We start from the raw sequence: 17,500 nt of genomic DNA, 5'->3' as shown, positions 1-17,500 counted from the left end.
AAAAAAAGTGCAGTGCACAAACATTTTTGGGGGTATCTCTTATTTTCTCTATAATTATGAGCCTTGTCACAGTACAGTGTACACGAGAGACTGCATTGCCCGTGCGTTGAGCAGAGAAAGTAGGTCATTCTCAGCTGACTATTTAGCGCGGTCAGATTTTAGTTTTCTTCTATATTCCTTTCCACTTTTGCTGGGGTACTGGCCGAGTTAATCGTTTTCCCATGTGTGTGGGACCTGTAAGGAATTCGAAGCGGCAACGGACCACAGATAGGCCTTTGTTCTACTCCCCCCCCCCCCTCCCCGAAACATCCGTCCGAGATGGTGGCTACTGACTGGACTTGCAACTTTCTCAACTTGTACAGTACGAACTGCAGTGACTCGAATTTGAGTTTTGGGATTTCTCTTGCTCTACCTTTTCTGATAATGTTTTACTTAGCTCGTGTTTAGATGCAATAATACTGTCTCTTTACATTTAGTCAAGTTTTGACTAAATGTTTTAACATAGAGGGGGAATCGAGACGAGTGTCGTGGTGTGTGTGTGTGTGTGTGTGTGTGTGAACTCAGAACTCAGAACTCAGAACTCATTTAATTGTCATAAAAACACAGTAAAGGGTTTATCAGACACGAAGTGGATATTTGTAAAGACAAGAAGAAATATCGTCCATGGAGCAGTGATTACAACATTGTTATGTATCTGTAGTTATGTCATTATTGCGTATAATCATGCAGTTGTATACAAATTCAGCAAGTTGTTGCTGTGTGCGTGTGCATGTGTGTGTGTAGAGCGATTCAGACCAAACTACTGAACCGATCTTTATGAAATTTTACATGAGAGTTCCTGGGTATGATATCCCCGGACGTTTTGTTTTTTTCGATAAATACCTTTGATGACGTCATATCCGGCTTTTTGTAAAAGTTGAGGCGGCACTGTCACACCCTCATTTTTCAATCAAATTAATTGAAATTTTAGTCAAGCAATCTTCGACAAAGGCCGGCCTTCGGTATTGCATTTCAGCTTGGTGGCTTGAAAATTAATTAATGACTTTGGCTATTAAAAATCTGAAAATTGTAAAAAAAATAATTGTTTTATAAAACGATCCAAATTTACGTTCATCTTATTCTTCATCATTGTCTGATTCAAAAAAACATATATAAATATGTTATATTTGGATTAAAAACAAGCTCTGAAAATTAAAAATATAAAAATTATGATCAAAATTACATTTTTTAAATCATCTTTCATCTTATTCCTTGTCGGTTCCTGATTCCAAAAACATAGAGATATGATATGTGTGGATTAAAAACACGCTCAGAAAGTTAAAACGAAGAGAGGTGCAGAAAAGCGTGCTATCCTTCTTAGCGCAACTACTACCCCACTCTTCTTGTCAATTCCACTGCCTTTGCCACGAGCGGTGGACTGACGACGTACGATGCTACGAATATACGGTCTTGCTGAAAAATTGCATTGCGTTCAGTTTCATTCTGTGAGTTCGACAGCTTGACTAAATGTTGTATTTTCGCCATACGCGACTTGTTTTGTTTTAGGATCGATTTTGATAATGATTGAGAAAGGAGAATAGCCGGTGTTAGTTTTACAGTCGGTTTTATGAAGTTTGAGTAAAGAAGTGCGTGGTTTTTACCCTCCTTTTCGTTTTCCTTCCCCTTCTTTAGTTTGCTATTATTGTGCTATATTTTCCTGCTTCTACACACACACACACACACACACACACACACACACACACACACACACACACACACACACACACACACACACACACACACAAATCGAATCTAAAACTAAAGAGCCGAAATGGCTGCACTCTAACTCATCTTTGATCTCCCAAAAAACAAATCAATCAATCATTCACACATGGATCAGAGGCAGTGATATGGCTGACAGAGAAGCAAAAGAGGCTGTTACAGATCAAGCAGCATTTCATGACATAACTAAGACGGAAGCAAAACACAAAATGGCTAAAGTTATCTGGCGTCACTGGGAAACAGAATTAAAAATAGAAGGCAATGCTCATGGTTGGCTTATTCTGCCCCGATAAACAAAACAAAACAGGCCTTCACTCCCCACCTCCCTCCTTTAAATTACGTCGCAGCAATCGCACGGATGGATGCGCTCACAAGTGCTTTCCCCGTCTCTGTGAATGTGAAAAGTTTATATCTTTTTTACACCTCTTTGACCGCTGCCAATCACTCCAACAAGACTTCCGCAACCTACACACCACAGGAGCTCCTGTGCTACACACCCTTGTCAACGAACACAAACTGAAACCCCATGAGTTTGTTTTTTTTAGATAAACATTGCACGCTTCAATGGAAGCTAGCATACACCCTGTGTCTCTCAATATATAAGGCTGAAATAGGATATCTGTTTTAAAAACCCTGATCTCTGTTCCTCCTTCCCACCCCTCAATACTCTCTCACGCCGAGCTTTTTCTTCTTCATTGTATTATTTTTCCAGTTATGTATTTACTTACCTATTCAGCCACAAATATAACAATATTCCACATAAAAAAAATTAAAAAAATAAGCCTACAAAACCGCTCCAGTCCAACCATATTCCGCGTACACAATCTTCACTTCCATCCCCATTTTGAAACATCGCAACAGACTTCCAGATATGATTATAACACGACCATATGTGTTCTCTGGTTGCATGTTTGTTCAGTGTCTTGTCCCCACATAAAGCATATTAACTCTACCTGTCCTAAAGCCAGTTGCAGTTCTAAGAGGACGTTAAAACTAGTTATCATCATCACACACACACACACACACACACACACACACACACACACACACACACACACACACACACACACACACACACACACACACACACACATATATGAAAAATCCCATGTATGTTTTATGATTGTTGTTTTGGTCTGAATACAATTTGGAATCTTACTACACGCATAGACCTATATTAATACAGGTCCCTGCTACAGTACTCTTGTTGATTTTACATTTAAGTTGTTGTCAGAAGTATTTTGTTCGTCGGTTCGTGTCTGGTGCGTGTGGTTTGAATGCCGCCCTGACAAAATTAATGTCTTTTAAAAACACATTCACGGTAACATCTTCGACGCAGACACAGACAGTTAGGAAGGGCTCCTAATATGGACCACTTTTTGTTTCATGCTGATAACTAGCTTGTTTTCTTGCGAAGAAGTTTTATTTTGTGTTTGGTAGTCCTTCTCTCTTAGGTTGGCCGTTAGGCCTAATTAGAGTGAAATAGCTTTGATAGACATTCAGCAAAAATTAAATACATACAAAATCACAAATGGTACATATTAGGAGCCTGGGCGCCTAATATGAACCAGTGAAGCGGCCTTCACGAATCACTGTAAAAAAAAGCCCCCTATACTTCAAAATAGCATGATACAACTTAGTGTACAAGTCAGACTAATTCAAATATGCTTTAGATTGATCTGTTTCGGGTTGATGAGAGCATTATTTGAAGAACACCAGGAAACTAAAGAAGCTTATCAAAAACAGAGTGAAAATAAGTAAAATTATAAGACTTTTTGTTATTTTTTTTTTAAACTGATCTCGAGGGCTAGTAATAGGTTATTTCCAGCAAGCTTCTTAATGAATTAATGAAAAAAGCCTTTAGCTTCTTTTTCTTCGATTTGTTGAAGGTGGTCCATATTTTAGGGGACTCGCACATACTTTGAGATTTTGCTATTGATTTTTTGTTTGAAGTAGAAACTTGGGGTCAACACTGCTAAAATGTAACAAATGCGGCCTTAGCTGTCATAGCAATTTTTGTGTGAAAGCTTTGGCTGTGAACAGAAACGAGTCCGTTTTAGGCAGCACATTTAGAGTGAACGCTGCCAAAAGTGAAAACAAGTCGCGTAAGGCGAAAATACAATATTTAGTCAAGTAGCTGCCATTTTTCAGCAAGACCGTATACTCGTAGCATCGTCAGTCCACCGCTCATGGCAAAGGCAGTGAAATTGACAAGAAGAGCGGGGTAGTAGTTGCGCTAAGAAGGATAGCACGCTTTTCTGTACCTCTCTTTGTTTTAACTTTCTGAGCGTGTTTTTAATCCAAACATATCATATCTATATGTTTTTGGAATCAGGAACCGACAAGGAATAAGATGAAAATGTTTTTAAATTGATTTCGAAAAAAAATTTTGATAATAATTTTTATATATTTAATTTTCAGAGCTTGTTTTTAATCCGAATATAACATATTTATATGTTTTTGGAATCAGCAAATGATGGAGAATAAGATAAACGTAAATTTGGATCGTTTTATAAATTTTTATTTTTTTTTACAATTTTCCGATTTTTAATGACCAAAGTCATAAATTAATTTTTAAGCCACCAAGCTGAAATGCAATACCGAACCCCGGGCTTCGTCGAAGATTACTTGACCAAAATTTCAACCAATTTGGTTGAAAAATGAGGGCGTGACAGTGCCGCCTCAACTTTCACGAAAAGCCGGATATGACGTCATCAAAGACATTTATCAAAAAAATGAAAAAAACGTTCGGGGATTTCATACCCAGGAACTCTCATGTCAAATTTCATAAAGATCGGTCCAGTAGTTTAGTCTGAATCGCTCTACACACACACACAGACACACACACAGACACACGCACATACACCATACCCTCGTTTCGATTCCCCCTCGATGTTAAAATATTTAGTCAAAACTTGACTAAATATAAAAAGAGAAAAAGCCTAACAGTTTTGAGATTTGTGTTTCTGCAACTGTTTTGACATGTGCAAGTTATCCAGAGAGGGTGAATACAGCGATGACTTTGTCCGCACGTCGCTGGGCATATCAGCGCAGTTCAACGTTGCCAGAGACCAAAGAAGCGCTTTACTCAGGTCGCAGCGCGCGGCGGCTCACTGGAGGAATGTTTGAAAACTATCTGTGCTCGACTGCCAGCAGACCACAGGCACATTACACCCACTAAAGTTTGGACTTGTACTGGCAGAGAGCGAATGCAAATTCTTGTAGGCATACACAGACGCAACATAGCATATACAGACAATAACACCCACAACACTTCAACAGCATATGAAAGGAATAACAAGTCGCGTAAGGCGAAAATACAACATTTAGTCAAGTAGCTGTCGAACTCACAGAATGAAACTGAACGCAATGCCATTTTTCAGCAAGACCGTATACTCGTAGCATCGTCAGTCCACCTCTCATGGCAAAGGCAGTGAAATTGACAAGAAGAGCGGGGTAGTAGTTGCGCTAAGAAGGATAGCACGCTTTTCTGTACCTCTCTTTGTTTTAAGTTTCTGAGCGTGATTTTAATCCAAACATATCATATCTATATGTTTTTGGAATCAGGAACCGACAAGGAATAAGATGAAAGTGTTTTTAAATTGATTTCGACAATTTAATTTTGATAATAATTTTTATATATTTAATTTTCAGAGCTTGATTTTAATCCAAATATAACATATTTATATGTTTTTGGAATCAGAAAATGATGGAAAATAACATGAACGTAAATTTGGATCGTTTTATAAATTTTTATTTTTTTTTACAATTTTCAGATTTTTAATGACCAAAGTCATTAATTAATTTTTAAGCCACCAAGCTGAAATGCAATACCGAACCCCGGGCTTCGTCGAAGAGTACGTGACCAAAATTTCAACCAATTTGGTTGAAAAATGAGGGCGTGACAGTGCCGCCTCAACTTTCACGAAAAGCCGGATATGACGTCATCAAAGACATTTATCAAAAAAATGAAAAAAAACGTTCGGGGATTTCATACCCAGGAACTCTCATGTCAAATTTCATAAAGATCGGTCCAGTAGTTTAGTCTGAATCGCTCTACACACACACACACACACACACACACGCACACACACACACACGCACGCACATACACCACGACCCTCGTTTCGATTCCCCCTCGATGTTAAAATATTTAGTCAAAACTTGACTAAATATAAAAACAACCAAACGCAAATGTACTACTACTTCTACGACTCGTTTGAATGTAAAACAGAAATGTAACACTGTCTGTGACAATGACGGTTCTACGACTCGTTTGAATGACGGTATAGATCGAACCTTAACCCACAACTACGAAAATTTGTGTCAGACTTTTTTGAACAGGAAAATATGCCTCTGTTCAACAGTAACCAACACATGGAAGATGTTTTTGAAACTTACAGAAATGTAACACTAGCCTATCTGTGACAATGTTGCTTTTGAATTGAACCCACATTTGTTGAACAGGAGAGAATGTTCCTGTTCAACAGTGCCCAAAACACTGAATCTGACGTTTTTGAATCTTTTCTGTCATCTAACTGAATCTGACGTTTTTGAATCTTTTCTGTCATCTAACCCAATTGCTCATGACTTCATCGATCTTGAACATGCCTACTTTTCAAAGAAAGACAGACAAAGCGAAATCTGCATGTTAGCCATCTGCCTGAAATGGTCAATGCACTTTTGTAAAATTGTCACAGCTGTTATATGCACTTTTGTGAAATGGTCAGTGCTGTTGTGCACTTATGCAAAACTTGGTGCTGTGCTGTTAACATTTGAACAAAATGCATTTTGTTCAAATGTTTAGTGCAACTTGCTACTATATAATCGCTGTATGCGCTTTGTGGTAATAATGCACTTTTGTCAAAAGTTTGCGCTAAATGTTGGCACTATGCATCATTGTTGGAGCACCCTCCTGTAGTAGATGCACCATGCATAAAAATGTACTGTGAAATGTTTCGTGTAAATTATTGTCACAATAATGTTTTGTGCGCCCCCATGTATGTGTTCTGTGCTAATAATGCACGGTTGTGAAATGTCCGTACACATTTTGTGGCACTATGTAATTGTTAGTGCATCCTCCTGCGGATGCTTCGTGCTAAAATTGCACTTCCATTAAAATATTGTACGCTCATGTCAACTGGTACTATATTTTCAATTGTTTCTCTGTCAATTTCAGATGTTTGTTTCCAATTACTTCAGTATCTCCCTGTTGCAATTCCAGGTGATTCATTATGCATGTGCCAATCAGTTTGAGGTGTTTAATTCTGATTCCTGTATTTACAGTGTAAAATTAAAACTATTGTTTTCAAACAATCCTATGACACCTGGTAATGGTTCTGTGTTTTTTTTGTAATTTGTATTTTGTTTTTCTGCAATAAATATTTGAAATGGATCTGAGACTGACTTACTACTTTTAGCACTCTTTTTCACCACATTCCCACGTACAGATATTGCAATATCAACTCTTCCTTTCTACCTGTTTCAAACAAGCTCTATTTTTTAATTAAAAAGTTTTTTTTTCTTGTGGCTGTTTGATCAATTATGGCAAGCATTGACTGAAATAAACAATTTATATATATCCAGCACAACATGCAATTCATTAACTTTTGACCCTAACCTTTAACACTTCTCAAAATAAATCTTTGGTGGACATTGCATCGACGCTGTTAATTTTGAATGAACATTTTTCTTGTTAGATCAGTGGTCTATGCCGGCGCATAGTTGTGTATTGACTGGATCAATCGCCAACTCGCTGCGCTCGCGGTAAGTGCTGACAACCGGAAGAAAGCTGCATTCCGAAAAAAGTCACTTCCGTTTCGCCATTTTTCGATGATGCCAGAGAAGTGAACCATGATTTCAAGATGCCCGGTGCAAATTGTTGTATGCCTGGATGCAGCGTGAGCTCACTAAGATCTTCAACGCTTATAACTTTCCATGGTATACCAAACGGAAAAGCGGATGCCGAATGGAGAGCTGCTCTTCCACAAAATCAACCGTGCTGACAAGCTTTTCAACCCGAAGAATGCGAGGATGTTCCCGACATTTCAAAGAAACATGCTTCAAATACGGTACGTAAAAAAACTAGTAATATAGCGAAAATAAGCTTTCATCTGATTGTCTGTGCTGTGTTGTTTTGCTTGTAATGCTTCAAGTGACGAAGCTCTAGTAGTATCAATCAATCAGTATGAGGCTTAGTACTTGTAGTAACTAGTACTTTTACAGCTCGCAGACAAAAAATAACACAATCGTATTCTGAATCATACATTGACAAAGGCGTAATTCTGAGCTATAATTATTAGGTAATGGGGAAAAAACCACTCTTTGTTCTTGTGATAATGTGTTTTTGAATATATTCTAGTAAACTTCTGGGTTAGAACTTAGATTTCTTTTGTTGTTTTACTCGGTCACTGAGTCAGTCTTGTTCATTCTTGACAGATTTGCAGTAGTGTGTTTTACTAATTCTTGTTTCTATTTCAATAGATCTAAATGTATAGGTCTGTTTAGTTAATTTAACTTATAATTTCGACTCAGCATTTTGAACATTTTCTTTGCAATTTTTTTTTGCTGGGCCTACAGGCAAGCGAGCACTCATTCCAGGAAGTCTGCCAACCAACCATGTGCTACAGAAGTCAGTAGAAACACCAAAGACTCCAGCCAGGAAACCCCCAGTGAGTAAAAATTGCTGTTATTTGCCCAGTAATAGTATGCTATTAGTGATACTGATAGTGATAATATGCTACTTGTAACTCTTTTGTGAGTACCGGTACATGTATACTGGGTGTTTTCTCAGTTTTTGTCCGCTGTCAGTGTGAGATTTATATTGTGGTATAACCTGTTTTTCTAGTTTCATGGTTTAGCCACGACTCACTTTGAATGAGGGTCATCTGCCAGGCATTTAGCTGATTATCTGATAAGTGATATTTTTTAATTTGCTATTTATAAATTACAGTTATAGTAAACTAACACTGTCGCACAAAGTATGTGACTTTAAAAAAAGATTTGTTTGAAATCATGTGAGCTCTGTCCACTAGATGATGGAGAAGGGAATTTTTCCAGTTGAGTCTGCAACATGGATTTTTTCTCTCTCGGATAACAAATACAGTATGGTAGGAAAAATTTAGGGTTAGTGTGGCGATAACTTCTTCTTCTGCGTTCGTGGGCTGAAACTCCCATGTACACTCGTGTTTTTACGTGTATGACCGTTTTTACCCCGCCATTTAGGCAGCCACACGCCGCTTTCGGAGGAAGCATGCTGGGTATTTTCGTGTTTCCATAACCCACCGAACTCTGACATGGATTACAGGATCTTTTCCGTGCGCACTTGGTCTTGTGGTTGCGTGTACAGTAGTACCTGCCATATCCGGTCACCCATTAGTCATTGCAAAGGTGACCGCAAATATCAGGTGGCCGTTCATTACAGGCCCCCTCCTCCTCCAAAAAAAACCAAAAAACACGATCAAGTTTTCATGAAGAAAAGAAAGCGATCATCCACGAGCCGCCGATTCATTGTCTCTGTTAGTTTTGCTTTCGTTTATACATCTTAATTATTTGCGTGTTTAACTCGATCGTCCTGGCTAAGCTATTGTTTCGTATGTTTCTATGTGTGTTGTTTGGATTATTATATATGTATTTGAGTGTCAGATAAACAAGTGTTTCAAACTCACATCAGCTGTGATCGATCCGGAAGTGACTGCCGTAAATGTACATGTATGCGCATGTCTGTATTTACAGTTTGCGCATGCGTAAGTATTCATGTCGTCTGCTCGTGCTGTGCCGTCTGTGCACACAACACACACACACACCACAGGCGCTCGCCCGCGAAAGTGACAAGTGGCCGTTAAGTGGCCGCTCCTGTCGAGTAAGAGGGGCACCTTAGGGCAAAAATCAGTGACCGTTGACCGCGTCAGACAGGTTAACGGCCATTAAGAGTCAATTATAGAAGGAAAACTCATTAGTCATGGAAAAGCTGGCCGCTCCGGGTAGGTTCACGCCCACGAAAGGGCCGGAAATGGAAGGGACTACTGGACACACGAAGGGGGATAAGTCACTAGCAGGTCTGCACACAAGTTGACCTGGGAGATCGGAAAAATCTCCACTCTTAACCCACCAGGCGGCCGCAGCCGGGATTCGAACCCTCGACCTTCCGATTACGAGGCCGACGTCTTACCACCCCGCCACAGCGCCCGTCGTCACGGTCGTGTGGCGATAACAATAAAGATATGTCATAGTGACTTGACTAATTGATTTGAATTCTGCTGCAGGTCAGTCGCCCCCCACCTCCTGCTCCTGACCTGGTTGCCTCCTACAACTTCGAGGAAATACGACAGGACACCCTTCAGCTTGCTGCACCATGGTGTCTCTTGGAGAACAGCAAGGAACAGATACAGGTGGGAATAACCGAAGCCAGCCAAGTGAAACTGTTGTCCTCTACGTTATGATTACGTACTCCAGCAGACATCAACTTGTGGTCGACGTGCGTGGGTTTTGCTCAAAATACGTAAGTATTCGTCAGTGTTTGGCTTCTCGAATTAAGTTTAAACTTAATCTCTGTCTCGAACCACAGGCGGAAGGTATCGTTCACTGGACCACTACTTACATAGAAAGACTATACTGAACGAATCGTCGGTAAGCTTACCACACTGTCATACTGTCATACTCATAGTGATATCACTGATACATTTGTACATACAGGTATTAAAACATGGTTGTTTGCTGAAAAAATCGTTGTGAAAAATTGTAATGTCTCTGAAGTTTGATTCAGTCCGTCATTCATTTTGATGGGAAGTCAACCCTTGGTGAGGCTAATACTAATATTGTTTTGATCTGTATTCTGCCAGTGCCATTGCCAACTGCCATTGTTGTTCTTGTGGAGTTCTAGAACAAGCTCTGGTTTGAATGACCAGCTAAAATTAATGCTAATAGTAAATAAGTACATTATTTTTGCATTAGCGGGGTATACAAAATATTTTATTAAAAAAATACCGCATGGTTTTGCTTGATCAAATCATTTATCAGCTGACAATATGCTTTTATTTCAGTTGGACCTGACTTGAGCATGATTCCGTTGTCTCCGCAACAACAGCTTGATTGAGATACAGGCATGTCCAGTTTTCAGCAAGTGCAGGCTGAGTGTGAAGATCTGATTGCTGATCTAGACACAACATAAGCTGCTTGACACTATTCCAAGGTAAGCGAGAAGCTTTGAAAATAGTTACTTTAATTCAGTAATGCGTAATTATGTATGCAATACTCCTGCTGGTGAGTTCACTACAAACAGGTACTACATTAGAACTAGAAGAATAGGTTCCACAAGAACATTTCTGACTGTTGATGCCACTAAAACTCTCGTTACATCCTGCATTCTGTGTAGATTAGATTACAGCAAATCCCTTCTCATAGGCTGCCCTGACTCCACTCTCCAACCCTTGCAAAAAGTACAACACTCTGCAGCACTCCTCTCATGAAAGAACTTCACTGGCTTCCTGTGTCTCAACGTATTAGGTATAAAGCTGCCTGCTTCTGCTACAAGATCATCTCTGAATCGGCACCTGCCTATCTTTCGTAACTGGTCTCCCTCTACACTCCCTCTCGCACCCTTCATTCTTCTGCTGATGCTCGACTTCTCCGTCAAGGTTGCTTTAAACGCAAGGCTCATGGCTTCCGCACGTTTTCATATCATGGCCCTCAGTTATGGAATTCACTCCCCTTTCTATTACGTCACTCTCCATACATTTCATCTTTTAAGTCCAATTTGAAAACTCACTTGTTCCAACAACATTACGGATAGTTCCTTAGGCCAAACAAAAAAATAGTCTGTTTACGGTAACATCGGCCCAAAAAATAGGGTCGGTAGGTCGGGATTTTTTTTTTCTCCAAAAAACATCAAATTATTTTGCCCAAAAACAAACTTTGTTTTAAAATTTTGATTTTTTTGTTTCCCCCAAATGCCAAAAAAAAGTCTAGGGTCGCGCAAAAAAATAGGGTCGGTCGGGATACCGTAAACAGACTTCTTTTTTTTTTGGCCTTAGCATAGAGTCTGGGGATGTGAGATGTGCATGATGTGTTGTTTGAATCTGACAGTGATTGTATGAATTTTTTATACACGTATTGTTGTCACGCGCTTTGAACTTCTGATAAGGCGCTTTATAAATGCCCGTTATTATTATTATTATTATAAGTAGATACACACTTGTAAACTTATGTTAGTTTTCACACGTGAGCATGAAGTGCCTTTATGAGGAATGTATAGTGGCTTGCAATATTGAATTTGAGGGATGTTTGCAGTTATGTAATATATTAGCACAGCTCAGTTTTCTTCAGGGTTCCGTGAGAACAGTGAAATTCTCCTTTGAGGACTGAAAAATATCTTGGATAATTGGTCTTAATTGGGGGGGGGGGGGGGGGGGGGGGGAGATTTAAAACATAAGTACATTCACATGTGTTTTTCATTTTCACTGTGTAAAGGTGGGGAGGTCCTTCTCTACTTGTTTCTTTGTTTTCCCATTGACATATATTTTTGTTCTTGTCTATATTTTTTACATAGGTGCTGTCCTCATCCCCAGCCGACTGTTTCCGCTGAAGCCGTGAAGGATGCTTCTTCATGTAGGCGTGGACATCTTTTTCGTCGCCGTGCAAGGCTTCCAGTTCCAGTACCATATAATTTTGTGAATACTCTGGGGACCTGTCATCAACTTTGGAAGGACGCTTTATTTTAACACTTTGTACCCCATCTATGTTGACCAAGATTTTTTAAGCCGAGACCAGCTGTGCTGCAGCAGGTCACTCAGAATTGTAGAAACTGTATCAACAGGCTAGAATCCTGGCGTTAGATCAACGTTACAGGAAGCGACTGAAGCTAACAGTCTAAGCAGGATGCGGATATGTGCCGAATGATAACAGATGCAATGTACATAGTGACTGTGTGTACCTGGGAGACAAGGAGTTAAGACCACATCTGAACTGAGGATTTAGTCTCTCCATAATCAAACGCTGAAGAAGATTTCAGAATGAACTTTGTTAGATAAATTATGGTTGTTATGATCGTCACATTTTAGGTCCCCCCCTTCCCCCCTTTTCAAACTTCCCCGCTTTTCAGACCTTACATTTTTGGATTTTCTGTTCACAACCTGTTGTACATTTACCTAGATATTAAGCAGATTTCCTCCTTTTTAAGACCAGCTTATTTTTTTATTCTTGGAGGCCTGAAAAGGGTGTTTGGAAGGACACTGTATTTGTTTGTTCGAAATTCAGAATTCAAATAATTCTTCATCAACGAGTTATTACTGCCTCACCATAGCAGTTAGGCCAGTCTTACTAACTCTTACTTTTATTAATGTGCCGTGATGCAAAGACGTTGAGCAGTTTTCAGATGTTTATGAATCTAGGGCTTTCAAAATTTACTGACATACAATACAATACAATACAATAAAATAACTTTATTAATCTCTAAAAGAGAAATTGCATTGCTGAGCTTTTGTGTCCGTAATAATAACATACATAAAACATTCAAAAATAAACATTTGTTCTTTGTCATGCATACATTCTTGTGTTCTTATACATTTCTTCATGTTGGACTCCATGACTCCATGACATCCAAACATGAAGTTCAGTTACCCCTTTTTAACTTTGAAGGTCACATTGTGGGCGAATTTTTAGCAAAAAGTTGGAACATGGTATGACTGTTCTTACTCACAAGGGAAGTGATTTTGTTATTTACTGATTTTCATTTTGTGTGGCCTTCTTTCACCCATTTAATCATTCATAAATGTTCATACCCAAGGGAAGTAATTCACATATATCTATGGCCAATGTTTTCACAGGGCATCATATATAGTGTGGATGAACACTGTCTCCACTCAAAATAGTCCTTTGCTATTGTACATTGTGAATCAGCATTTTTGTTTTTGTCCTGTTTGAATAAAGTGCAATCATTTTACAACCAAAGTGTTAATGTTAAAGATGTTTACATAATGTGTGAAGGATGATGCATTTGAAAACTAATATTGTTAAATGTAAATTGACCTGTGACAAGTCAGCATAGTGCAATATCCAAGCATGAAACCCGCACACAATTCCCAAACAACATGCTTTCTTTTCCACAAAATTCCATCCAGTGGAAAACAATTATGTGAACGTCATAACATGGTGTTTTTTTACATTAATAATCAAGCCTTACACCAACTAAAATGGTGTTAATAGGCATTTGAGCAAGCTTTAACACCAACATAACATGGAGTTAATAGGCATTTGAGCAAGCTTTAACACCAACATAACATGGGGTTTTGCATGTTATACCAGCAATAACATGATGTTAATCACATTACAAGCAAGCTGTAACACCACCAAAACAAGCAGTTTTGCAAGTTAAGTCTACGATAACATGATGTTAATCACATTACAAGCAAGCTGTAACACCACCAAAACAAGCAGTTTTGCAAGTTAAGTCTACGATAACATGATGTTAATCACATTACAAGCAAGCTGTAACACCACCAAAACAAGCAGTTTTGCAAGTTAAGTCTACGATAACATGATGTTACTTGGCGTTAAACCAAAGCTTTAATGCCATCAAAACTTGGAATTTTTGCATGTTACAGACATGCTGTAACATGGTTTAACATGATGTTTTGACCGTCGCAAAACGCGCTGAAATTCCAGGCAATTTCGCTGCGATAACTTCAACAAAATCCAATCAAAATCTGGCGTTGTCGTGAACACCAAAATGTGATAAACCCATTGAAACTTGAAGTTTTGTTGGGATTTTGAGTAGTTTTGTAAGATACAAAACGCCACTTTTCGCCCAGTGTCAGTAACAATACAAGCGTCGTTACATTCCACTTTCAGACACAGCCACACTACGAGTCAGTTTCCACGCCAGGCTGACCTCATCCTTCACCGGCAGCGGAACTCTCACGCCGTTCACTGTCATCACCAACGAGGGGGACGCCTTCAGTGGAACAACAGGAACCTTCACAGCACCAAGGAACGGAACCTACTTCTTTGTGGCGTCAGCGGGAACAGCCAGCAGTGACAAGTATGTTGACATGTACCTGCAGAAGGACGGTGTGAGCGTGTCACGGGCACTCGCACGACAGTACTCTGGTTACTACACGATGGGATCGGTGCAGGCCACGCTGTACCTCACGGCGGGTCAACGCGTCTGGTTGCACAGTGCTAGATCAAATACACACTATCACGCCTCCTTCACCTCCTTCACTGGATTCCTGATCCACGCCGACGACTAGAGGAAGGAAAGTCATCACCACTGTCTAGGACCATTCCGCTAGAGCTGATTCAAAGACTGATTTGCATAAACAACACTCAAAGAAACATAACTGTGAGTCACGTGTTACACGTTGTATTCCTCTGTCACCACATAATCCGCGGGGCTCCTTATCTACGCCGACGACTAGCTGAAGACACGTGACCGGCAGAGGCATTGACCATTCTGAGTGAACGATCCCAAGAGTGATTGGCGAGAAAGACAAAATAACTCACGGAAACATAACTGTTTGCCAACAGCTACAACTTAGATTCTTCTTTCACCACATAGTCCACTGAATGTTTGATCCGTGATTACGACTATCGAGAGACAAGTGAACGTCAGTGTCTTTGACCATTCTGCATAAAGTTACTGTAGCAGTGATTTACGATGCGAAAACTCGAAACAATGATTGTGTGACTCAAGTGCTACACATGTATTGCTCCTTCGACACATCGCTCTCTGGGTTCCTGATCTGTTCCCATGATAAGACGAAGAAATGTTAACGTCTGTGACTTTGGCTGTATTCTGCTTGGAGTGTTTCAAAGAAAGACTTTCTAAATTCATTCAAAACAATAGCTGTGTGTCAGACTTTGATCCTCTTTCGTCACCTTGCTGGATTCCTGGTCAGTGCCGACAATCAGCTGAAGCTGGACTGAAAGTCTTGGTGGATTCCTGGTCAGTGCCGACAATCAGCTGAAGCTGGACTGAAAGTCTTGGTGGATTCCTGGTCAGTGCCGACAATCAGCTGAAGCTGGACTGAAAGTCTTGGTGGATTCCTGGTCAGTGCCGACAATCAGCTGAAGCTGGACTGAAAGTCTTGGTGGATTCCTGGTCAATGCCGACAATCAGCTGAAGCTGGACTGAAAGTCTTGGTGGATTCCTGGTCAGTGCCGACAATCAGCTGAAGCTGGACTGAAAGTCTTGGTGGATTCCTGGTCAGTGCCGACAATCAGCTGAAGCTGGACTGAAAGTCTTGGTGGATTCCTGGTCAGTGCCGACAATCAGCTGAAGCTGGACTGAAAGTCTTGCTGGATTCCTGGTCAGTGCCGACAATCAGCTGAAGCTGGACTGAAAGTCTTGGTGGATTCCTGGTCAGTGCCGACAATCAGCTGAAGCTGGACTGAAAGTCTTGGTGGATTCCTGGTCAGTGCCGACAATCGGCTGAAGCTGGACTGAAAGTCTTGGTGGATTCCTGGTCCGTGCCGACAATCAGCTGAAGCTGGACTGAAAGTCTTGCTGGATTCCTGGTCAGTGCCGACAATCAGCTGAAGCTGGACTGAAAGTCTTGGTGGATTCCTGGTCAGTGCCGACAATCAGCTGAAGCTGGACTGAAAGTCTTGGTGGATTCCTGGTCAGTGCCGACAATCAGCTGAAGCTGGACTGAAAGTCTTGGTGGATTCCTGGTCCGTGCCGACAATCAGCTGAAGCTGGACTGAAAGTCTTGCTGGATTCCTGGTCAGTGCCGACAATCAGCTGAAGCTGGACTGAAAGTCTTGGTGGATTCCTGGTCAGTGCCGACAATCAGCTGAAGCTGGACTGAAAGTCTTGGTGGCAAGGAGCTATGTACAGTCGGCGTGTGGTTAGTTTGTTCTTTGCACCTGAGTGTTTTATCTTACCTGGTGTCCTTTAGAAGACTCTGATATATACCTTGTCTTATGTTTGTTGATGCTAGAGATTTCTGTGTGAATTGCCAGTTTTTTTGTTTCATTGGTTGGTTTGTTTGGATGGTTGAAGTCAGTCAGTAGTTCGGAATGAGCTAATAAACTCGCCAGAGATAATAGATGACGAACAGTTGCTGTTTTGTGTTGTTTGTAAATACTGTGAAAAATGGGATGATGTTTCAGATACTGAATGATTAACTATGAAAATAATATTATCCTACCTACGTGAGAGAGACTACTCATGAGATAACAATTACTAAATGATTAACTATAACAAAAATAAATAATTCACATCAATTGGACGATTATCTCTTGGCAGATGTACAAGAACTGGCAAAGTTCATGATTGAATATATATATATGGGATTTGCATAACTTTGTTTCCTGGTTCACAGGAGAATCAATGTAAATATTAAAAATTGAAAATGCAAACTGTAATTCTTAACTTTCTTTGTGTGTGTGTGTGTGTGTGTGTGTGTGTGTGTGTGTGTGTGTGTGTGTGTGTGTGTGTGTGTGTGTGTGTGTGTGTGTGTTTGTGTGAGTCTGTGTGTGTATGTGTGTATGTATGTGTGTGTGTGTATGTGCGTGCGTGCGTGCGCGCGTGTATGTTTGTGTGTGTGTGCCTGCGTTTGTGTGTGTGCCTGCGTTTGCCTGTGTGCGTGTGTGTGTGTGTGTGTGTGTGTGTGTGTGTGTGTGCGTGCGTGTGTGTGTGTGTGTGTGTGTGTGTGTGTGTGTGTGTGTGTGTGTGTGTGCGCAAGTTGTGAACTACCAGATAAGATTAACTCTGCCACAACATTTTGTGCCAGTGCCA

At 40.2% G+C, this 17,500-nt stretch overlaps 2 protein-coding genes across 3 annotated transcripts in view; both read left to right on the top strand.

Annotated features, from left to right (window-relative positions):
- LOC138946383 (uncharacterized) overlaps positions 1-17,121 on the top strand; it is a 22,266-nt gene extending 5,145 nt beyond the window's left edge. Inside the window, exon 6 of the mRNA XM_070317962.1 lies at positions 14,608-17,121. Within this exon, the coding sequence (XP_070174063.1) occupies positions 14,608-15,008 (401 nt within the window). The 3' untranslated portion in view covers positions 15,009-17,121. The remainder of the gene's footprint in view (positions 1-14,607) is intronic.
- LOC138946385 (uncharacterized) lies at positions 7,464-13,707 on the top strand. 2 transcript variants are annotated; one of them, XM_070317966.1, is made up of 5 exons: positions 7,464-7,832; positions 8,341-8,432; positions 10,026-10,151; positions 10,803-10,951; positions 12,308-13,707. In XM_070317966.1, the coding sequence occupies exons 1-4, from the start codon at positions 7,655-7,657 to the stop codon at positions 10,815-10,817; spliced, it is 411 nt and encodes a 136-aa protein (XP_070174067.1). In that variant the 5' UTR covers positions 7,464-7,654; the 3' UTR covers positions 10,818-10,951; positions 12,308-13,707. The 2 variants fall into 2 exon arrangements, with proteins under 2 accessions (XP_070174067.1, XP_070174066.1); XM_070317965.1 differs by having other exon boundaries at positions 7,470-7,832; positions 10,026-10,261.
- Positions 17,122-17,500: the final 379 nt, after the last annotated feature.

This window comes from Littorina saxatilis, linkage group LG13 (assembly GCF_037325665.1).
Source record: "Littorina saxatilis isolate snail1 linkage group LG13, US_GU_Lsax_2.0, whole genome shotgun sequence".
In the NCBI taxonomy this organism is placed as follows: Eukaryota; Metazoa; Mollusca; class Gastropoda; order Littorinimorpha; family Littorinidae; genus Littorina; species Littorina saxatilis.
Note: the sequence above shows the minus strand (reverse complement) of the source record. Positions and strands in the feature narration are given on the sequence as shown.